This window comes from Nicotiana tomentosiformis, chromosome 11 (genome assembly GCF_000390325.3).
Source record: "Nicotiana tomentosiformis chromosome 11, ASM39032v3, whole genome shotgun sequence".
NCBI classification, from domain to species: Eukaryota; Viridiplantae; Streptophyta; class Magnoliopsida; order Solanales; family Solanaceae; genus Nicotiana; species Nicotiana tomentosiformis.
This window is the reverse complement of record NC_090822.1, coordinates 56,657,123-56,680,786: the sequence shown is the minus strand read 5'-3', so window position 1 is coordinate 56,680,786 and position 23,664 is coordinate 56,657,123. Positions and strand designations below refer to the sequence as shown.

The window sequence follows — 23,664 nt, the reverse complement described above, 5'->3', positions numbered from 1 at the left end:
AAAAATATATTTGGAATTGAGACTTTAAAATAAAGTAACTGATGGTAAGAAATTGGTATAGCAACATGATCACTTTATTGGTTGATTAACAAAAACATATATATTCTCTTTATTCATGAGTGAGTTTGGGTAGAAGGAAATCTAATAGGCTTGCTCAGCCGGGTTCACTCGGTTGAGCGCCAGTCGTGCTCTTCGGTTTTGGGGCGTGACAAACTTGGTATCAGAGCCTAAGGTTTTAAAGTGTCCTAGAATGTCTCGGAGCCGTGTCTAGTAGAGTCCTTATTATCAGTGTGTTGTCGACCACATCTATAATTAGGATGCTACATGGGCATTTAGGAATAATACCCTTCTTTCATGTTCTTGATCGTGCGATAAAGTTGGTTGTAAGATTGTTCCTCCTTTAACTCCTGCGTTGCTCTAATTTTCAGTACATGGCACCTAAGAAGAAGGCAAGAACTGGCCAAAGAGCCAATGATACCCCAGGAGTGACAGTTGACTTTATAATTGATGATGCGGGTGAGCACCCGAGGAGTGAGAATATTCCTCCAGTTACTACACTGCCTGACTCTACTACAACTTATCAGACTGCACCTTTCCCCACATCTACAGAAGGTGCAACGGTTCCTCCAACTGATATTCCAGTTCCATCACCAGCTCCAGCTTCCGATTCTGATGTGTCTGATATTGATATTAGGGGAGCCATACAAATGTTGACACAGATAGTGGCTTCTCAGGCCCAGAGATCGAGTGTTGGGCCTACTTCTTCCAGTCATCCTGGGGAATCTGCTAGTTCCAGGGTGAACAAGTTTCTTTAGTTAGATCCTCCAGTGTTTACGGGTACTGATCGCGAGGAGGACCCCCAGGACTTTATTGATGAGATGCACAAAACACTCCGGGTTATGCATGCTACAGAGACGGAGGGAGTAGAGTTGGCCTCCTACCGCCTGAAAGGGGTGGCCTATTCTTGGTTTGAGTTGTGGGAGGAATCCCGTGAGGAGGGAAGCCCTCCGGCAAGGTGGGGTGAGTTCACAGATGCCTTTATGGATCATTTCTTGCCTGCCGAAACTAAGGCAGGTCGTGCCACTGAGTTTGAAAGCTTGAAGCAGGGAAGTATAAATGTGTGGGAGTACCATATGGAGTTTGCGTGCCTGTCCAAGTATGCTATTCACATATTGCCCACTATGGAGGCTAAAGTGTGCCGGTTTGTACAGGGCCTTAGCCCATTAGTTATCAATGAGGCCTCTACATCTACCTTGAATTCTGATATGAACTATGGTAAGATGGTGGCATTTGTTCAAGCCACAGAGACCCGCAAATTGAAGAATAGAATAGAGCGTCAGAGTAGCAACAAGGCCCGGTCCGCGGGCAACTTTGGTAGTTCTTCCGGTGGTGGTGGTGGTAGGTCGGCATTCACGGGAGCGTCATCAGGACCTTCCCAATCATTCACCCAGTCTTCGATAGGTGCACAGTCATCTGGACCCAGTCAGGGCAATAGGGGACCCCATCAGCAGGGTCGGCCCGACAGAAGGTTTCAGTAGCGGAGACTTCCATGTCCTAAGTGTGGAAGGATGCACTTTGGGTCCTGTTTTATGGACCTACCAGTATGCTATGGGTGTGGTTTGAGGGGTCACATTCAGAGAGATTGCCGCTCGTTCCGCCAAAATATGGACAGAGGTGCGGCACAGCCAGATAATTCTACAGCTACTACATCCATAACACTTCCTGCTCGAGGCACCCCAGCACCCGCAAGGCGTGGTGCAGCTAGGGGTGGTGCACAGAATTTGGGAGGACCCATCAGATTTTATGCTATGTAGAGACGTCGGGAATCAAAGGCTTCTCTAGATGTTGTTACAGGTATATTGACTGTCCAATGTCATGATGTATATGCTCTTATTGATCCCAGCTCCACTTTGTCATATGTCACACCTTATGTTGCTATGGAATTTGGGATAGAACCAGAACAACATTATGAGCCGTTCTCTGTATCTACTCCGGTTGGTGAGTCTATTTTGGCCGCGCAGGTTTATAGGGATTGTGTTGTCACATTGCGTGGTCGAGACACCATGGCCGATCTTATTGAATTGAGAATGGTCGATTTTGATGTGATAATGGGGATGGATTGGCTTTATTCATGTTTTAACAATCATGATTGCTGAACCAGAACTGTTAGGCTAGAATATCCAAATGAGCCAGTTATTGAGTGGAAGGGTGATGATGTGGTGCCAAAGGGTAGGTTTATTTCCTACCCTAAGGCCACAAAGATGATCAACAAGGGATTTATTTACCATTTGGGTTACGGACACCGATGCTGAGGCACCTACACTTGAGTCCGTGCCTGTTGTGAATGAATTTCCGGGAGTCTTTCCGGATGAACTCCTTGGGATCCTACCAGACAGGGAGATTGATTTTGGGATTGATATGATGGCAGGCATGCATCCTATATCTATTCCACCCTACAGAATGGCACCGGCAGAATTGAAGGAGCTAAAGGAACAATTGAGAGATTTGTTAGTAAAGGGTTTTATCCGGCCAAGTGTTTCGCCTTGGGGCGCACCACTCCTTTTTGTAAGGAAGAAAGATGGGTCACTGAGAATGTGTATTGACTATCGGTAGCTTAATAAGGTAACAATAAAATATAAGTACCCACTGCCAAGGATAGATGACTTGTTTGACCAATTGCAAGGTGCTAGGTACTTCTCCAAAATTGATTTACGATCCGGGTATCACCAATTGAAGATCAGGGAGCGGATATTCCGAAAACAGCTTTCAGAACCCGGTATGGGCATTTTGAATTTTTGGTGATGTCTTTTGGGCTAACAAATGCCCCAACAACCTTCATGGATCTTATGAATCGCATTTTCAAGCCATTCCTCAATTATTTTGTGATAGTCTTTATTGACGATATTCTTTTATATTCACGCAATCGAGAGGACCATGCCGATCACCACAGGGTAGTGTTGCAGACTCTGTATCAACACCAGTTGTATGCAAAATTTTTGAAATATGAATTTTGGCTCGATTCTATCACATTCTTGGGTCATGTTGTCTCTAGTGAGGGGATTAAGGTTGATCCTCAGAAAATTGCGGCTGTGAAGAATTGGCCGAGGCCTACAACTCCAAGAGAGATTTGCAGTTTCTTAGGCTTAGCTGGATATTACAGAAAATTTGTGGAGGGGTTTTCTACTCTTGCCTCTCCATTGACTAAATTGACGCAGAAGGCAATTAAGTTCCAATGGTCAGATGCTTGTGAAAAGAGTTTCTAGGAATTGAAAGCAAGATTGACTACGGCGCCAGTGTTGACTCTACCAGAGAGTATAGATAGATTTATGGTATATTGTGATGTTTCAAGAATCGAGCTTGGGTGTGTATTAATGCAACATGGGAAGGTGATAGCTTATACTTCTAGGCAACTAAAGAATCATGAAAAGAACTATCCAACACATGATTTAGAACTTGTGGCATTGGTATTTGCATTAAAAATTTGCCGTCATTATTTATATAGGGTCCATGTTGATATATTCATGGACCATAAGTGCCTTCATTATATTTTCAAGCAGAAGGAATTGAATCTGAGGCAAAGAAGATGGCTTGAGTTACTCAAGGACTACGACATTGATATTCTATATCATCCAGGAAAGGCCAATGTTGTGGCGGATGCTCTTAGCCAGAAATCTATGGGTAGTTTGGCTCACTTGGAGGCATATCAAAGGCCATTAGCCAAGGAAGTTCACTGATTGGCAAGTTTGGGAGTTCATCTTGTAGACTCTAGTGAAGGAGGGGTAATTGTGCAAAATAGGGCTGAATCATCGCTTGTTGTGGAAGTCAAAGAGAAGCAATACAACGATCTATTGTTGGTGCAGTTGAAAGAGGGGATTCATAAACATAAGACCATGGCCTTTTCTCTTGGCATGGATGATGGTACACTAAGGTACCAAGGGTGACTCTGTGTTCCGATTGTGGATGGTCTCCGGGAAAGAATTATGACTGAAGCTCACACTTCTAGGTATTCCGTGCACCCAGGTTCTATAAAAATGTATCATGATCTTAAGGAAGTCTATTGGTGGAATGATATAAAGAGGAATGTGGCAGATTTTGTGGCAAGATGTCCAAATTGTCAGCAAGTGAAGGCCGAACACCAAAGGCCCGGTGGGTTGGAACAGAACATAGAAATTCCAATGTGGAAGTGGGAAATGATTAATATGGACTTTGTGGTAGGATTACCGCGCACTCCATGCAATTTTGACTCAATTTGGGTGATTGTGGATCGACTCACGAAATCAGCACACTTTTTGCCGGTTAAGTCTACCGACACGGTGGAGCAGTATGCTCAGTTGTATATCAAAGAAATAGTCAGGTTGCATGGCACCCCAGTTTCCATCATTTCTGATTGGGGAACACAATTCACTGCTAACTTTTGGAAGATATTTCAGCAAGGTTTGGGTACTCAGGTGAATCTTATTACGGCCTTTCACCCGCAGATTGATGGGTAGGTAGAGCGGACTATTCAGATGCTTGAGGATATGTTGCGCGCTTGTGGTCTAGACTTCAAGGGTAGTTAGGATGGCCATTTACCACTCATAGAATTTGCATACTACAATAGGTATCATGCGAGCATTCAGATGGCACCGTTCGAGGCTTTATATGGTAGGAGATGTAGATCTCCCATTGGGTAGTTCGAAATTGGGGAAGCAGAGTTGATAGGGCCAGACCTCGTGCATCAGGCTATGGAAAAAGTTAAAATCATTAAGGAGCGGTTAAATACTACTCAGAGTCGTCAGAAATCCTATTCGGATGTTCGTCGTAGGTATTTGGAGTTCAAAGAAGATGATTGGGTATTCTTGAAAATTTCCCCCATGAAAGGGGTAATGCGATTTGGTAAGAAAGGGAAATTGAGTCCGAGGTATGTCAGACCATACAAAATCATTCAGAGGATCGGTGAGGTGGCATACAAGCTTGAGCTACCACCTGAGATGTCATTAGTGCACCCGGTGTTTCATGTGTCTATGTTGAAGAAAGTAGTTGGAGATCCGACACTCATTGTTCCGGTTGAGACTATTGAGGTAAATGAGAAATTGACTTATGGAGAGATTCCGGTTTCCATTATTGATCGGCAAGTCCGGAAATTGAGAAATAAAGAAATTACCTCCGTGAAAGTGTTGTGGCGAAACCAACAGGCTGAAGAGGCTACTTGGGAGGCTGAGGAAGAAATGAAGAAAAAGTATCCTTATTTGTTTGAATAACCATGTATATATAAAGTTGTGATCTAGGAAAAATTATAAGACTAACGTTTTATGAATTTTGTATCATTTGAACAATTGGCGTTAAGGGTGTTCCTTTCTAGAAATATATTGCTTATGAGGCCACAGTTGGTGTTGTTTTGTATTATGTTACGTCGTTGGAATATGTATATGTTGTTAGGATGTGTTTCTGGGGCTCTCTGACAGGTGGATAGGCCTAATTACAAAGGAAACTCTGGTGAAAGTTTTGGAAATTTTTGGGAGTTAGTCAAATTTGGGGTTGCTAGTTTGTGGTATAAAACAAACTAAGTTGCATAAGATGTTAATGACGGATTTTTATCCTCATTCAAGGAAGAATGATCCTAAGCGGGGGAGAATGTAACATCCCAAAAAATTTCGAAGTACTTAAGTGTAAAGCCCCGGTAAAATTTGCAAAGAAAATAATGTTTCATAGTGCCGGACTAGGCTTACGTGTTTGAGTTGAATAATATTTTGGGTTGAATAATGCACCGGAAAGTAAAGGAATATTTTTGGCAGAAAAGCGCGTTTATGCAGTCCATTATGCGACCTCATAATCACTCTGCGGGCCGCATAATGGCCGCATAAGTGAGCAGGAGTGGGCCATCCTGGAAGCAGCTATGCGGTCGACTATGCGACCGCATAGTGACCGCATACACAGACAGATTTTTGATCATTTTTGTCAGCAATTATGAGACCGATATGCTGTCGGCATATCCATTATGCGGTCGCATATGCAACCGCAGAACCATTCCGGAGCTCCATTTTTGGGTTTTTAAAACCCGACCCTATTTTGTTAAATACACTCTTTGGGCCATTTTTGAGCTAGAATTTGATATTTTAGAGTGAGAGAGAGTGCCCTAGAGTGAGAAGGTGTTCCTCAATAATTGATTCTTCAATTCTTGCTTAAGTTTTGGAAGATTAAGAAGGGAAAATCACTAGGACTTTATCCTAGAGGTAAGATTCTACACCCTAACCCTCAATTTTGAATTTTGTCTAGCAATGGGTAATTAACAAGAAAATTGTTGGGCATGAGAATTGTTTATTTTACATGCATGTGATATGTAGGGGTGTAGGAAGATTGTTGAACTAAGCATGGTAAATATTGGGTTGTGGGATGATGGAATTCTCCATAAAAGGACCTTGAACCTTAATGCAAGCTTAGTGTTTGATAAAATGCTCAAATGAGCTAGAACCATGATCATCTTCCTAATTTTGGTTCAATTTGTCATATTTCTAAAATAGATTGAAGTTGCTAAGAATTCCAGAATATTTAGAGTGTAAGGAAGTTCAAGGGAGGTATGTTGGCTAAACTCTTCTTTAAGAATTGGAATTCCCATTATCCTTGTAAGTTCCAAGATGTTGATTACAAACCGAGTGTTCCGATAAGTTTTGTGATAAAGATATATGTTCAATTTGTGTTTCAAATACTCTTATCATATTGCATTATAAATTGAGGATGTGTTTCAAAACTATGGATTGTGTATCCACATGTTAATAATTTCAAGTCGTGATTTATGTGAAAGTTATTATGCCAAGTTGTATAGAGATTGGGATTTTGATACACCTCCACCCACATATATTGGGGTGAGGTGGCATGACCTCTTTGTATAGGGATTATGGCATTGTGGGACTGCACCTCCCCCCGAATTCATTGGGGTGAGGCGGTACGACCGCTTTGTGTATAGTTTGGTATTGTTGTGGCACCACCCCCCCCCCCCCACACACACATATATATATATATATATATATATATATATATATATATATATATATATATATATATATATATATATATTGGGGTGAGGCGGCATAGACACTTTGTGATTGGTATTGGTATCGTTGATACATTTCCACCCGCAAACATTGGGGGTGAGGCGGCATAGCCGCTTGTGTAGGTTCTTGGTACTATGGTTATACATCCACCTGCATACATTGAGGTGAGACGGCATAGCCGCTTGAGTAGAGTTGTGGTATTGTACTTACACTTCCACCTGCATACATCGGGTGAGGCGGCGGGGCCTCTTTGTGTGAAGATGGTTATAGAGGATCTCATCTTAAATCCAATAAATGTTATTGATAGCTCTTAATAAGCTTGCTCTGGTTTAAACGGTTATCTATATTATTCTAGTGCTGCACTGGTTCATCATATTCATCTAGTATTTCTGAATTCTTAAATTAGTGTTTAGTTTTTATACTAGTACTATCCGTTGGTACTAACGTCCCTCTTGCCGGGGGCGCTGCATCTTTAAATGGATGTAGGTGGTTCCACAGCAGGAGATATTGATCAGTGATAGAAGTACGCCTTCTACCCAGCTGACTTGGTGAGCCCCACTTCATCCCGAGGTCTTGCATCTTTTGTACTTTGTGTATTCGGTTTGAGGTATAGCCGGGGCCTTATTGCCGACATGATCATTGTACTCTTCTTCATCTATAGAGGCTCCGTAGACATAGTGTGAGTTGTATAATGGTGCTGGGGAAGTCAAACTCGTGTGTTGTGCTTGAATTACTATTTCCACTTTAGATTATGAAAAATGTGTTTGGAATTGAGACTTTAAAATAAATTAACTGATGGTAAGAAATTGGTATTGCAACATGATAACTTTATTTGTTGATTAATGAAAACATATATATTCTCTTTATTCATGAATGAGTTTGGGTAGAAGGAAATCTAATAGGCTTGCTCCACCGGGTTCACTCGGTTGAGCGCCGATCGCACTCCTCGATTTTGGGGTGTGATACTATTCCTATAGGATCGGGTCATTCGCCTCGGCAGTATGATAATACCACTCTTATGGGATAGGGCAGGTCGCCTTGGTAGTATGATAATATTATTCTTATGGGATCGGGCCGTTCGCCTCAGCAGTACTGAGTATCACTATTCCTATAGGATCGGGTCGTTCGCCTCGACAACTTCATGCTTAATAATCGAAACGAGTTTCGGTTTGGGTATATCTGAGTTAGCGCCTTCACGGCCAGTTATGAAATGTTAGTGATTTGATATAGACTCATGAGTGTATTTATTGTAGCTGTTTTTATTTTCTTCATTGATACTTGTTGTATACTCACCATGTCTACTTTATGCACTAATATTATTGTTATTTGACCTCTAGTAAGTGTCAAGTCGATCCCTCGTCACTACATCTTTGAGGTTAGACTAGATACTTACTGGGTACGTATTATTTTTCCGTACTCACGCTACACTTCTGCACTGATGTTCAGGTATTTAGACAGGTACTACCAGTGGTCATGCGGGCGCGTAAACGATCATTTCCGGAGACTTAGTGGTGAGCTGCCTGCCTTGCTACGATCTACAGTTATGTCTATCACTTTCAGAAAGTAGAGTTAGTAGTTTTGTATATTCCCCAGAATGCTCATGTACTTGTGACGCCGGATTTTGGGGGATTTTTAGAATTCATGTTCTGCTGTATTTATCATTTCTATCACCACAATGGACATTCTTATTATGCTGGTACTTTGTTTAAAAGAGTTGTTATGGTTGCATGAAATCTTGTTTAAACCGTTCTGTTAAAAGGAAAAATTTCCATTTTAAATTGTTAAAAATGGGTAAGTAAATAGTAGTTTCACTAGTGGGCTTGCCTAATGGCGGCGTTAGGTGCCATCGCGACCTATTATAGATTTTTGGTCGTGACAGTTTGGTATCAGAGCTTTAGGTTCACATAGGTCTCACGAGTCATGAGCAGGCCTAGTAGAGTCTTGTTGATCGGTGCAGAGACATCCGTACTTATCTAAGAGAGGCTAGGGTGTTAGGAAACTTCTCTTTCTTCATTTCCTATCGTTCAGTTGATATTGTGCTTAGTATCTTTCTATTGATCTCTCACAAAGAGTAAGAATACGCACGACAGATGTAGCAGGCGGTAGAGGAGCTGCTTACCCCATTGTTAGAGGCCGCGGGAGAGACTGGGGGAGGGCTCCAGCTCCTATCAGAGGATGAGGGAGTCCTAGAGTTACTCCCGTCATACCACCAGTGGATCCAGTGGAGGATCCTGTTATTGAGGAGCAGGATGAGGTGCTGGTAGCTGAGCCAGCCCCAGCTGATTACATGACGGCGTCGGGATTCCAGGAGGTCATGGGTTGTATGCTGTGGTTCATGGACTCTATGATGCATGCTGGTTTATTTCCAACGGACCCTGCCAAATCTCAGGTGGGAGGGGGAGCACAGACCCTTCCCGCTCAGGCTCCAAGGCACGCCACCGCCGTTTATCAGACTCTAGGTGTAATACCTACGGGCGGAGCCCAGCCTATTGCAGAAGTTGTGCCAGAGGTTGTACCAGTAGCGACCGTTGATCAGCAGAAGTGGCTGGATAGATGGACTATACATCTCTCCCTTACCTTTGGGGGTGAGCGGTCAGAGGACCCCCAAGATTTCATTGACCGGTGCAAGGATAGGCTCTGGAACTTGGGGTTATTGGAGTCCAATGAGGTGGACTTCTCCACCTTTTAGCTTGAGGGCAAGGCACGCAGATGGTGGCACGCTTACCTTCTTAGCAGGCCAAGAGGTTCACCTCCTTTGACTTGGGATCAGTTTACACATATATTCTTGTAGAAGTACATACCGTCTTCTAAGATAGAGGAGCTTCGGGGTCAGTTTGAGCGACTTTGTTAGGGTCACATGTCTGTCACCGACTATGAGGCAAGATTCACTGACTTGTCTCGCCATGCAGCTATTATACTCCTCACAGATGTAGAGAGGGTGCGGAGGTTCATTGCAGGTCTACACCTTGAGATTCAGGTTCCTAACCCCCGTGAGGCAGAGATGAGGACTTTCTTTCTTCGGGTTATGGATATAGCTCGGAGGATTGAGCGTATTCGAAACCGTAGCGGAGAGTTTATGCCAAAGGACAAGCGGCCCCGGTAGTTTGGAGGATTCAGTGGCGCTCCACCTGGGGGTAGAGGTCAATTCAGGAGGGGTCACCCAGCAGGCCCATGCAGTCAGCACCACTGCCTACTCGGAATGCTCCAGCACTACCTTATTTCAGTTCAATTCCAAAGAGTACTTACTGCCCGCCAGCAATTCGGGGTTCCTCCAGTGGGTATTCAGGCTATCAGGATCAGACTTCAGGTCAACATTCCACTATTCTGAAGGGTTATTTCGAGTGCAGGGATCTTGGCCACATGAAGAAGTTTTATCCCAGACTTTGGGGCAAGGCCGAGCAGCAAGACTATAGACCCATGCTTACCGTACCAGCTACCACACTGCCCGCCCGACCGGCTAGAGGCAAAGGGCATGTGGCCAGGGGTCGTCCTAGATGTGGAGGACAGTCGGGTCATGCTCTGGCTAGATTATATGCTATCCCCACCAGGCCAGATGCAATCACCTCTGGTGCAGTGATCACAAGTACTATTTTTATTTGCTGGAGGGATGCCTTAGTATTATTTGATCCAGGGTCTACTTACTCCTATGTTTCTTCTCTATTTGCTCCTTATTTGGATGTGTCTCGCGAGTCCTTGGGCGTTCCTGTATATGTGTCCAAGCCACTGGGTGATTTAGTTGTTGTGTATTGGGTCTGCCGGTCCTGTGTGGTGACTTTCTGTGGATATGAGACCCGAGTGGATCTTTTACTGCTCGATATGGTTGATTTCGAGGTTATCTTGGGCATGGACTGGTTGTCCCCGTACCATGCTATTCTTGATTGCTATGCCAAGACTGTTACCTTGGCAATGCCTGAGTTTCCCAGATTAGAGTGGAGGGGTTCGTCTGTCGGTACTTCCAGCCGGGTTATTTCTTTCTTGAAGGCTCGACATATGGTCGAGAAGGGTTGTTTGGCCTACTTAGCCTTTGTTCGGGATACTACTGCAGATACTCCCGTGTTAGATTCAGTGCCTGTGGTGCAAGAGTTTTTTGATGTATTTCCTGCTGATCTACCTGGTATGCCGCCGGATTGGGATATCGATTTTGGTATTTATTTGGTGTTAGGAACCCAGCCTATTTCTACTTTTCCTTTTCGTATGGCTCCCAAGGAGTTGAGAGACTTAAATGAGCAACTTTAGGAGTTGCTTGAGAAGCGGTTCATTAGGCCTAGCGTGTTGCCTTGGGGCGCACCAGTGTTGTTTATGAATAAGAAGGATGGAAGTATACCGATATGCATTGATTACTGCCAGTTTAACAAAGTCACCATCAAGAATAAGTACCCATTGCTGCGCATTGATGATTTGTTTGATCAGTTGTACGGTGCCAGGGTGTTTTCTAAGATCGACTTGAGATCTGGCTATCATCAGCTGAAGATTCGTGCTTCGGATATTTTTCGGACTAGATATGGCCACTATGAAATTTTGGTGATGTCCTACAGTTTGACTAACACCCCGGCAGCATTTATGGATTTGATGAACCGGGTGTTCAGGCTGTATCTTGATCAATTTGACATTGTCTTCATTGATGACATGTTGATCTACTCGCGTAGTATGGAGGAGCACGAGCAATATTTGAGATTAGTGCTTCAGACCTTTCGAGAACAGAAGCTTTATGCTAAGTTCTCCAAGTGCAAGTTCTGGTTGGATTCCGTGGCTTTCTTGGGGCATGTTGTATTAGGTGAAGGTATTAAGGTGGATCCCAGGAAGATTGAGGCAGTCCAAGGTTGGCCTCGTCCCACCACAACGATCGAGATCAGGAGTTTCTTGGGGTTAGCAAGTTATTATCGTCGATTCATTGAGGGCTTCTCATCTATTGCAGTGCCCTTGACTAGATTGACCAATAAAAGTGCTCCATTCAGATGGTCCGATGATTACGAGGCGAGCTTTCAGAAGCCCAAGACCACTTTGACTACAACACTAGTGTTAGTGTCGCTCTATGGTTCAGGGATGTATACCGTGTATTGCGACGCTTCGCGCGTTGGCTTGGGTTGTGTATTGATGCAGGAGGAGCGAGTTATTGCATATGCTTCATATCAGTTGAAGCCCCACGAGAAGAATTACCCTTTGCATGATTTGGAGTTGGCCGCGATAGTTCATGCTCTCAAAATCTAGAAGCATTATCTCTATGGGGTGTCCTGTGAGGTTTATATCATTCATCGTAGCTTGCAGCATTTGTTTATGCAGAAGTACCTTAATTTGAGGCAACACAGGTGGCTTGAGTTACTGAAGGACTATGATATCACCATCCTTTATCATTTGGGCAAGGCGAATGTGGTTGTGGATGCCTTGAGCAGAAAGGCTGAGAGTATGGGTAGTTTGGCCTTCATTTCAGCAGAGGAGAGGCCATTGGCTTTGGACATTCAGTCCTTAGCTAACAGAATTGTGAGGTTGGATATTTCAGAGCCCAGTTAAGTTCTTGCATGTGTTCTGGCTCAGTCTTCATTACTTGAGCGGACCAAGGCTCGTTAGTACGATGATCCGCACTTGTTGGTTCTCAGAGAGACGGTACTGCAGGGTGGTGCCAAGGAGGTTACTATCGGTGAGGTCAGTGTTCTGCGACTCCAGGGTCGCCTATGTCTTCCTAATATTGATGGCTTGAGGGAGAAAATGCTAGAGGAGGCGCATAATTCTTGGTATTCTATTCAACCAGATGCTACGAAGATGTATCGCGATCTGAGGTAGCATTATTGGTGGCGATAGATGAAGAAGGACATAGTTGAATATGTGGCGAGATGTCCAAATTGCCAGCAGATCATGTATGAACACCAGAGGCCAGGTGGCCTACTCCAGCAGATGGTTATACCGGAGTGTAAGTGGGAGCACATCACCATGGACTTTGTTGTTGGGTTACCGCGGATGTTGAGGAAGTTTGATACTATTTGGGTCATTGTCGACAGGATGACCAAGTCGGCACATTTTATTTCGGTGGTGACTACTTACTCTTCAGAGAGGTTAGCCCAGATTTATATTCAGGAGATTGTTTGGTTGCATGGTGTGCCTGTTTCCATCATATCATATAGAGGCCCTCAGTTCACTTTGCATTTCTGAAGAGCAGTACAGAGCGAGTTGGGTACCCGGATAGAGCTCAGCATAACTTTTCATCCGCAGACCAATGGGCAGTCGGACCGGACAGTTCAGATTCTGGAGGAAATGCTCAGAGCATGTGTCATCGACTTTGGAGGGTAGTGGTATAGATTCTTCCCCTTGGCCGAGTTTTCTTACAATAGTAGTTATCAGTCCAGCATCGAGATGGCTCAATTTGAGGCTTTATATGGTCTGCGATGTTGTTCGCCCATAGGATGGTTTGAGCCCGGCAAGGCTAAGTTATACTGCACTGATTAATTGAAGGATGCCTTGGAGAAAGTAAAGTTGATTCAGGAGAGCTTTGCACATCACAGTCTCGACATAAGAGCTACGTGGACTAGAAGGCACATGATTTATCATTCATGGTGGGCGAGAAGGTTCTCTTGAAAGTCTCACCGATGAAGGGCATCATAAGGTTTGGGAAGAAGGGCAAGCTGAGCCCAAGGTTTATTGGCCCATTTGAGGTGTTGAGGCTAGTTGGGGAGGTTGCTTATGAGCCTGCTTTGCCTCCCAGTCTATCAGGAGTTCATCCTGTCTTCCATGTGTCTATGCTCCAGATTACCATGCCAACAGGTCGCACGTGCTAGATCATAGCACGGTTCAACTAGATGAGAGTCTAGGTCAAGAGGAGGAGCCAGTTGCCATTGTTGACAGACAAGTTCATCAGTTGAGGTCCAAGAAGATTGCTTCAGTAAAGGTCCGGTGGAGGGGTCAACTAGTCGAGGAAGTGACTTGGGAGGCTGAGGAGGACATGAGGGGCAGATATCCACACTTATTCAGCACTCCAGGTATGATTTTAGACCCGTTCGAGGACGAACGTTTATTTAAGAAGTGGAGAATATAACGACTTGACTGGTCATTTTGCTTTCTAGATCTCCATTTCCCTAATTAAGACTCCCCGTATGTTCTTTTACTGCTTTATGACTTGCGGGGATGGTTGGTTTAGGTTTGGAAGGGTTCGGATTGAAATTGGAACACTTAGTTCCTAAATAGTGGCCTAAGGTGGTCAAGTTTGACTTGAGTCAACATTTTGGGTAAACGACCTCGGAATCGGGATTTGAGGGTTCCAATATGTTCGTATGATGATTTCAAACCTGGGCATGTGTTTGGATCAGGTTTTGGGTAACCCGGGAGCATTTCGGCGTCCAATGTGAGAAGTTGGTTCATTGAAGGTCTTTCTAGTTCCTTAAATTTGGTTTGGAGTAGGCTTTGGTGTTATCGAGGTCTGTTTAGGATATCAAGCCTGGGAATAGTTCTATGTGGCGATTTATGACTTGCACGTAAAATTTGGCGTCATTCCGAGTTGATTTGATAGGAATCGGACGCGCGAAAGTGTTTTTAGAAGTTTTGAGTTTCATGTTGAATTCATGCGTTTTGGCATCCGATTCGTGATTCTAGATGTTATTTTGGTGATTCGATCGAGCGAGCGAGTCCGTATTATGTTGTGGGATGCGTTATTGTAATTGGATGGGGTCCCGGGGGGGGGGGGGCGAGTATGAATCAGATTGGAATAAGACTTGGTTTTTGACATGGGGGATTGCTGGTGGCTTCAGATCTGGTGCAATCGCACCTGCATGGGAAGGGCCACAGATGCGAGCTCGCAGAAGTAGACTTCAAGCTGGAGCTGGGTGGTCGAGGGTGCGAGGCTTCTTCCGCATCTGCGCGTGCGCATATGCGATCGAGGATCCGCATATACGGAAATGGGCTGGCTAGTTGGGGGTCACAAAAGCAAAAGGAGTCTGCAGAAGCGGATCCACAGAAGCGCCTCCTCATCCGTAGAAGCGAAGAAACTAGAGGTCGTGGGGGATCACAGATGCGACCATTTGACCGCACCTGCGATTTCGCAGATGTAATCAAGTGGGTGCGCGGAAATCGCTGGGCAGTGAGGGCTTTTAATATGAGACTTAGGTCATTTTTCCTTGCATTTTCATTTGGTCTTGGGAGATTTTGAGAGCACTTTTGAGGGGGATTCTCATCTACAATACAAGGTAAGTAAACTCCACCTACTTTCAAGTTAAATACACCGATTATAGGTAGATTAAACATGGAAAATTTTTGTGAATACTTGTGGGATTTGTGAAGAACCTAGGGTTTAGGTAAATTTAGGAATTGATCACGAATTTGGTGGTGAAAATTAGAGCAAATTATATATTTGAGTTCGGGAGTTCAAGGGTAACAATTATGTTAAAAAAAAATCAGAATCCGGGCAAGTGGTCCCAGGGATGAATTTCATGAATCTTTCAAATTGGGTCGGGTAACTACAATAAAAGCTAAACTATAAACTTTTGAGTATATATTTACTAGTTTATATGACTTTTGATTAGTTTCGAATCCCTCGGCGTTAATTGAGGAGTTCTAGTGAGGTTGGAGAGCCGGATTGAGGACTTGGAATCGAGGTAAGTCTCTTGCCTAATCTTGTAAGAGGGAACTTATCCCCTTAGGTGTATTATTGTTATGTGCTACTTGTTGTGGGAAGCTATGTGCGTAGGAGGTGATGAGATTCCGTACGTAGCTATATTTCATGATATGTCCGGGTAGACTTTGTAATGACCCGGCCGATCGTTTTGAGTATTACAGCCTCGTTTCCCCTATTTCTACTTCTTTATATGTTGTTTAGCTGTATTGTGTTGTATCAGGTTGGTTGGTTCAGGTCCGGAGTGGTTTCGGGGTGGAATGAGACACTTAGTTTCTAAAGTAGAAGCTTAAGTTGGAAAGGTCAACCGGATATTTACATATGTATAAACGATCTCGGAATTTAATTCTGACGGTTCCATTAGCTTTGTAGGTGATTTTTGGACTTAGGAGTGCGTCCGGAATGTGATTTGGAGGTCCGTAGTAGAATTAGGCTTGAATTGACGAAAGTTGAAAATTTGGCAATTTTGGTCGGTAGTGGAAAACTTTGATATCGGGGTCGTACTGGAATTCCAGAAGTTGGAGTAGGTTCGTAATGTTATTTGTGACGTGTGTGCAAAATTTGAGGTCATTCGGACGTGGTTTGGTTGGTTTCAGCATCGGTTGTCGAATTTGAAAGTTTAGAAATTCTTAGGCTTGAATCCGAGGGTAATTTGGTGATTTGATGTCGTTTGATGTGATTCGAGAGCTCAATTGAGTTTGCATGGTATTTTAGGACTTGATGGTACCTTTGGTTGAGGTTCCAGAGGCCTCAGGTGTGTTTCGGGGTGAGTTTTGAGCGAGTCCGGGCATTTACGGAACTCAGGTATGGTTCTGGTGCTTAGAATTTCACGGACCTCAGCAGAATTTTGCGGACCTCAGTAGAATTTCACGGACCTCGACAGAATTTCGTGGACCGCATAATTTTGCCGCGGCCGTTCTCCAGGAAAAGTTCTGCAGATCCGCTTGTCCGATTTCGGAAGCCTATATCGTTTCATCTACAAGGAATTTCGAGATGATTCAAAAATGAAAGTTGTAGCCCTTCGTGTCTAGTTTCCAGAAAGATAAAGAAGTCACAATTTGGACATCTGTAGAGAAAGCTATGGCCAAAATACTAAAACCTGGCAGTGCAGCCACCAAAAAGTGCGACCAATTTTTTGCGATTGCAGGACCTGGGAGGCGTGGCCGCACTTGGAATTTGGTGGACCGCGTAGTGGGAGTTCAGAGGGTGCACTATATAAATAGGTTTAGGGCATTATTTCATATTTTGGACCTAGGGAGCTCGGTTTGTGGCGATGTTTCATGGGTTTTTCAAGAAATTCATCGGGGTAAGTGATTCTAACTCGAATTTGGTTAATATGCATGAATATATCAATGATTTCATCATCTGATTTGTACCTTGAGGTGGAAATCTGGGGAAAATTATAGAAACTTCATAAAATAAAGTTTTGGGATTTGAATGTCGATTCGAAGCCGGATTTGAGTGAAACTAGTATGGTTGAACTCGTGAGTGAATGGGTGTTTGTAATTTGTGAGTTTTACCTGATTTCGAGTCGTGGGCCCGGGGGCCGGGTTTAAGCCAGTTTTGGTTTTTTGGTCTAAATTGGTAGTTTTTCTTGTGGAATTCATTCCATTAGCGTATATTGATGGTATTGTACTAATTGTGAATATATTCAGAGCATTTGGAGGCCGAGTCGAGAGGCAGGAGCATCGCGGGGGTAGAGATTTGACCGGTTTGAGGTAAGTAACTCTTCTAATCTTGGAGCTGAGGGTATGAACCCTGGATATATGTATTATGTGAATTATTGGGAGGTGACGCACATGCTAGGTGACGGGCGTGTGAGCGTGCACTATAGAAACTGTGACATAATTTATTCTGGGGAATTTTGTATTTAAATAATCTTGGCATTATCCATGCTGTTTTATGTGTTAAAGAAATTGAGCTGAAAAGCATATTAAAAATTATGTTGAGGCTATATGCCAGTATTTTTGGGACCCACATAGGTCATATTGATGTGAATTATTTGTTTTAAATTGAAATTCATACTCAGTCATATTCATTTCATTACATATCATTTAACAGTCTCTGTTGTTATTTATTGATACATCATATTATCATTTTTGGGCTATTCTCATGACATTGTGAGCCCATGAAAGAGACACTGGAGAGATTGATGACTGAGGGAGGCCGAGGGCCTGATCGTGAGGATATTTTTAGGATCGGGCTGCTTGTCGCAGTAGGCCATGTTGGCTTTATATATATTATTCCTATTATATATATCGGGGTTCCCCACCTGCAGCAGGCCTTATTGGATTATTATGGCATGTGAGTTGGCCGTGCGGATTCTGATATGATATTATAGCACGTGAGTTGTCCGTGCAGCACGTGAGTTGTCCGTGAAGATTATAGTGCTTGGGCTGTAGGAGCCCCTCCGGAGTCTATACACACCCCCAGTGAGCGCAGGTACCTACTGAGTGCGAGTTCCGAGTGTCAAGTGTCGAGTGCCGAGTGCTGAGTGACTGGAAGGCATGAGAGATGGTGAGGTATGCCCGAGGGGCTGTATATGAGTGATTGTGAGGTATGCCCGATGGGATGTATATGAGTGATTGTGAGGTCTGCCCGAGGGACTGTTTATGATTTTATCACTGAGTTGCATCGTATTGGCATGCACACATGACATACAGGCATAGAGATGTATTTTCCTCATGATGTACAACATCACATCATTCATGATTTCTCACACATTTTGATAGATGGGCATAGTGATGCATTTGTTATTACATGGGTTATCTGGAAGGAAAATGAAACATCTCATTTATTATTGAAAGGATTTTTGGGAAAAATTATTATTTTCAAACTTATTCATATTTTCGCAACTTTGGTAAACGATTCGGGTTTTCACTGATGTACTTGAAAGGAAGAACTATTACTTTTGAAATCATGATCTAGCTGAGCATTTTATCTCTGAATTTCTTCTGGTATTATTTGTTTTATGTTGTTATAGACTGTTGTGGACTATTGGTTTAGACCCGACCTTGGTGGAAGCTCGTCACTACTGTCAACCTAAGGCTAGGTTTGTTACTTACTCAGTACATGGGGTCGGTTGTATTGATACTACACTTCTGCATATTGCGTACAGATGTTGGCTGCTGTTGTTGCTGTGCTCGATGGTTGCGGGATTTGAAGATGTACCTGCATTCCGGTTGTAGCTGCCTCTTGTTCATAGTAGCCTTAGATTTATGAAAGTTCTGTTTATGTACTATACAAACAGACTATCTATTTATTTCATTTCCGCTTTGTAAACTCTATTCTTAGGAGCTCATGATTTGTACTATCAGTTCTTGGGGAATGTATAAGATTAAGATTTTTTTCTTTATTTAAATTTCTTTAATAATTGTTAATGGAAATTGGATAGTGATAATTGGCTTACCTAACGGGTTGGGTTAGGTACCATCACGACTAGTTGGATTTTGGGCCGTGATAGATTGGTATCAGAGCTCTAGGTTCATAGGTTCTACAAGTCATGAGCAAGTGTCTAGTAGAGTCTTGCGGATCGGTATGATGACGTCCATACTTATCTTCCAGAGGCTACAGGGCATTTAGGATATATACTTCCCATCTTTCTTTCCTTATCGTGCGGGATTGATTCAGCTTGAGATATAACTCTTTGAATTCCTTCCACGTATTCGTATGCACACATGAACGCTCAGTATCAGCTGTGCATCGCCGACTTGTGATTCTATGAAGGAGGTTCGAGGTGAGTATTCTGTGTTTTAGTGATGGACCATTCTGGAGGATTTGAGGCAATGGTTGGACTGTAGCTTGAGCTCGGTAGCTTCAATTGTAACTTGTACATTTGGACTCATATGTCCAGTAATGACCCTATAGTGGAATTTGTGGCTCGATGAGCGGTGGAATGGCTTTGTGATGAGTATGATGTGACTGCGAGATGTGTTAAGATGATTGGAATGTAACGAAAAGTGTTTCCTTGAAATGTAAAGGAAAGGTCATTGGGTGCTTGATTCTCGATTTGATGTGGCGTACAGTCTCGAGTATGAATGTTTTGAAGGATCTTTCACATTGTTAAATTTTGAGGTAAATTAAATTCTCATGTCTGGTTAATGAGTTTGGACTCAGATTGGCTAAGTGATTGCATAGTAATTGTGACTGCGAAAAGATATACCAAGATGTAATTTAAGGTTAAGCATGTGGGTTATCCCCTGCGGAGTAATCTACGTAGGTGTATTCCTTATGACGTGAGTAGAGAGTTTCTTTTTTGCCTACGGGGCGTATGTGTGGAGATTTGAAATTGTATCTGGCTGAGATAGTTGACTTGATTGTCAATAGAATAAATGCGAGTTTAGTGGATGATTGGGGTATTTTTATGGTTGGGGTTGCATGAGTGGGAAAAGAAGTTTCGTTGAACTGACTGTGACATTATGGCAGGAATAGAGTATGGGTATTGTGAGTTATGGAATATTTTAATCTATGGCTTTGAGCCAAGTGGGGGAGCCTGCTATTGATAATTCAATTTCATGGTTATATGTAAAGGTTTAGTTTTGGGTTAGTTATGACTTGCAGAAGTTGAGATCGAGGATGACTAGAATAAGGAAATTCCTGGTTACAGATTATATTGCACGTATGAGTATATGAAAATCGTGGGATGAGTGAGTTGTTATTGGTGAATGATGTAGTGCGCACAGAGTATGAATTTGATATGTGATGTTAAAGTAGAGTTACTTCTTTGAGTGTTGTTGTGCTAATGGGGCACGTGTCTTTTGGCCCATTTGGGCGGTGCAATTAGATTTGAGCAAAGTGGGTTACTCCCGAGAAAATTCTAGTGGGTTTGAGAATCATATATAACAATTGAGGATGTCTCTGGACTTGCGTATGGATAAAATTTGGGATTTTCATTTGACGGTGCCTGGACTTGCGGAAATTCTGTATGACTATGGATTCTACATTTTTGTATAAGGTAAGAAGAACAATTTCAAATTCACATAAGGTATTCTCAGAGTAAGGGTTACAGTTGTAGTAATTTTGAAGGTGCTTAAGAAGAATACATTTGCTTATGGGCCGTAGGGTATTGTGGTTCTATGCTAGGTTGTGGGGTGAGTTATGGTTAGAGATCGTGGTGTTTTAGCAAGGAGAAGTATCAATTCGAAGGCAAATTCTGAAGGGACTCGGAGAAATAGGACAACTAGGTAGTAGACTAGACCAGTCTGGTAATGGTAGGATCGGTCTTTGGGTAATTACGATGTGGTAAGACTTTGCAGATGTTTTGGTGGCAATATTCTTGGGTTTGGTGACCTGTGAGGCTTGGTCGAGTTAGAAGAATTTAGTTCTAAGGGCTGGATTATGTGCAAATAGATTCCAAAGTATTCTTGATGGTTTCTACCGGTGTGGAGAATATGTTGTGTATTGCGATTTCCTCCTGGAAAGAAGCAAGAGAAAGGTTTCTAACAAAAAGGGTATGTAAATTATTGGTGACTCAAAGTGGATAATAAGATTCTTGTGCTTTTCACATGATGGCAAGATAGATGTTATGTGTGGTACGAAAGCTAGATTTTCATGTACAAGGTGGTAGTACAGTCTTGAAGAGAAGGTAACGAATGTTGGACAACATGGACGGTTTCAAATAACTAGATGAATACTATTACTACTTGGTGTTGTATGAGAAGGGATGGACTTCAGAAGGCGCATTGTGTTTTAACTTACTGATACTCACATGGTTGATAGACTGTTGATATTCAAATTTTGCCAAGTGGCACGGAAGAACTTTTAAAGTATTTCTCGTGGGATGAGAGAGGTGTTGGGCATTCGGGCGATGGAGATGGAATCAAATATGGTGATTCGTGTGTGATATGGATTTGGAGACTGGGAGTTCTCAGGAGCAGAATGTTTCATGGTTGTGGACTATGAAGTCATGACTGAAGCTAGCAGATGATGGTATGTGTTATGATTCAGTCATTTTTGACTTTCGGAGGATAATTTATCTATTTGTGGGTAACCAGAGTCGATTTGGGGTCCATAGGTAGGCCAAATTAAGATGTGTACTCTACACCAAGCCGGAATGGTTGGCTCCATACTGCTATTGTTGAGGGATGTGTCATTCGGTTGATGTTGAACTTATTCGTGTTCTGAAATGATCTGTGAGTTACTCCTTTATGCTACGAGGAGTTGTGATACATTGGTTATGCGCACAGATGGTGCGGTTCTATTTGAGCTTTTTAGCAAAATTTGAGCGTGATGAGTATTTGGCTATTACATGACCGATTGCGTAATGGTTATGTTCTTTCAGGTTTTATGTGGCATTTTTGTCATTTGCCTCTCTATGGTTATTGATTTTGAGCGGGGTGGCTCGAGGTATATATTATGAATGAGATGGGGTCACACATTGCAGCGGAGTTATGTTAAAGTATGAACCTTGTGTTAGGATCGGGTGATGGTTCTACGGTGTATGATGAATTTTCAGCATTTCGTTTTGGTGGTACTTGTTAATCTGGCGGGGCAGTTCTCTCATTTGAGTCATTTTCCATGACTGAGTACATTTGAATTGTTGCGTATTGGTGCACAGATGTTACGGGTTGTGGCTCTGAGATATATTGGTGTGGCATGTCTGTGGAAATAGTCGTCTTTAGTAATATAAGGTCATTAGACCTAGAATGGGTACTATCAGTTTTGATTACGGTATGTTCGGAAGGATAATATTGAAAGTCAGCTCAGAAAGCAATTTATGGTTCTGGTTGGGGCAAGAGAGCTTCGTGACTTGTTGATCTGGTAAGTGGTCATGAAATTTCGCGTGTTTCTTTTATTATCAACATTGTACGAAGGTTTTGGGATGAGGTTTGGTTCGATATAGGTTTAATACTAGTAATTGGTTGGTTTTGGAGTAGTCACTGTGGTCAGGAATGGTGCTACGAGCATGCGAGTTGTGTAATATGTTAGGTGATTATGTCCGTGGTTATGGTGATGGTTATGGCTTGCAGCTTGTTCAAACTCATACAGTGTGTAAATGTAAGATTCGTGTCTTGAAAGAAATTCTAAAGGTTGGAAATTAATTTCCAAGGTTTATGGGCTAAAGTTAAATTAATGATTTTCAGTTATGTTGTGTGGTCAGGCCTATATAGAATAGGGTGATATAAGATCACCCCCGGGTACGTGCATGGTAAGATGGGATAGTGAGTTGATGGTCTGGAAACAACTCATGGCACGTTCGAGGACGAACGTATATTTAAGTGGGGGAGAATGTAATGATCCAGCCGGTCGTTTTGAGTATTACAACCTTGTTTCCCCCATTTCTACTTCTTTATGTGTTGTTTAGCTGTATTGTGTTGTATCGGGTTGGTTGGTTCGGGTCCGAAGTAGTTTTGAAGTGGAATGAGACACTTAGTCTCTAAAGTAGAAGCTTAAGTTGGAAAAGTCAACCGAATGTTGACCTATGTGTAAATGATCTCGGAATTTAATTCTGACAGTTCCATTAGCTTCGTAGGTGATTTTTGGACTTAGGAGTTTGTCCAGAATGTGATTTGGAGGTCCGTAGTAGAATTAGGCTTGAATTGGCGAAAATTGGAAATTTGGCAATTTTGGTCAGCAGTGGAAAACTTTGATATCGGGGTCGGAATGGAATTCCAGAAGTTGGAGTAGGTTCGTAGTGTCATTTGAGACGTGTGTGCAAAATTTTAGGTCATTCGGACGTGGTTTGGTTGGTTTCGGCATCAGTTGTCGAATTTGGAAGCTTAGAAGTTCTTAGGCTTGAATCCGAGGGTAATTTGGTAATTTGATGTTGTTTGATGTGATTCGAGAGCTCTATTGAGTTTGCATGGTATTTTAGGACTTGATGGTACCTTTGGTTGAGGTTCCAGAGGCCTCGGGTGTTTTTCGAGGTGAGTTTTGAGCGAGTCCGGGCATTTCCGGAACTCTGGTATGGTTTTGGTGCTTAGAATTTCGCAGACCTCAGCAGAATTTCGTGGACCTCGGCAGAATTTAGCGGACCTCAGCAAAATTTCGTGGACCGCATAATTTTGCCGTGGCTGAACTCCAGGAAAAATTCTGCAGATC

The 23,664-nt window shown here is 42.9% G+C and overlaps 2 protein-coding genes across 2 annotated transcripts; both read left to right on the top strand.

Moving 5' to 3' along the window:
- Positions 1 to 10,202: 10,202 nt before the first annotated feature.
- Positions 10,203 to 11,267, top strand: LOC138901494 (uncharacterized). Its single transcript, XM_070189264.1, has one exon. The coding sequence runs from the start codon at positions 10,203 to 10,205 to the stop codon at positions 11,265 to 11,267; it is 1,065 nt and encodes a 354-aa protein (XP_070045365.1).
- Positions 11,268 to 11,591: 324 nt separating this feature from the next.
- LOC138901493 (uncharacterized) lies at positions 11,592 to 22,664 on the top strand. The gene is made up of 4 exons (XM_070189263.1): positions 11,592 to 11,850; positions 13,769 to 13,999; positions 22,181 to 22,293; positions 22,500 to 22,664. Exons 1-4 carry the CDS (start codon positions 11,592 to 11,594, stop codon positions 22,662 to 22,664), a joined length of 768 nt encoding a protein of 255 aa, XP_070045364.1.
- The last annotated feature ends 1,000 nt before the right edge of the window (positions 22,665 to 23,664 follow it).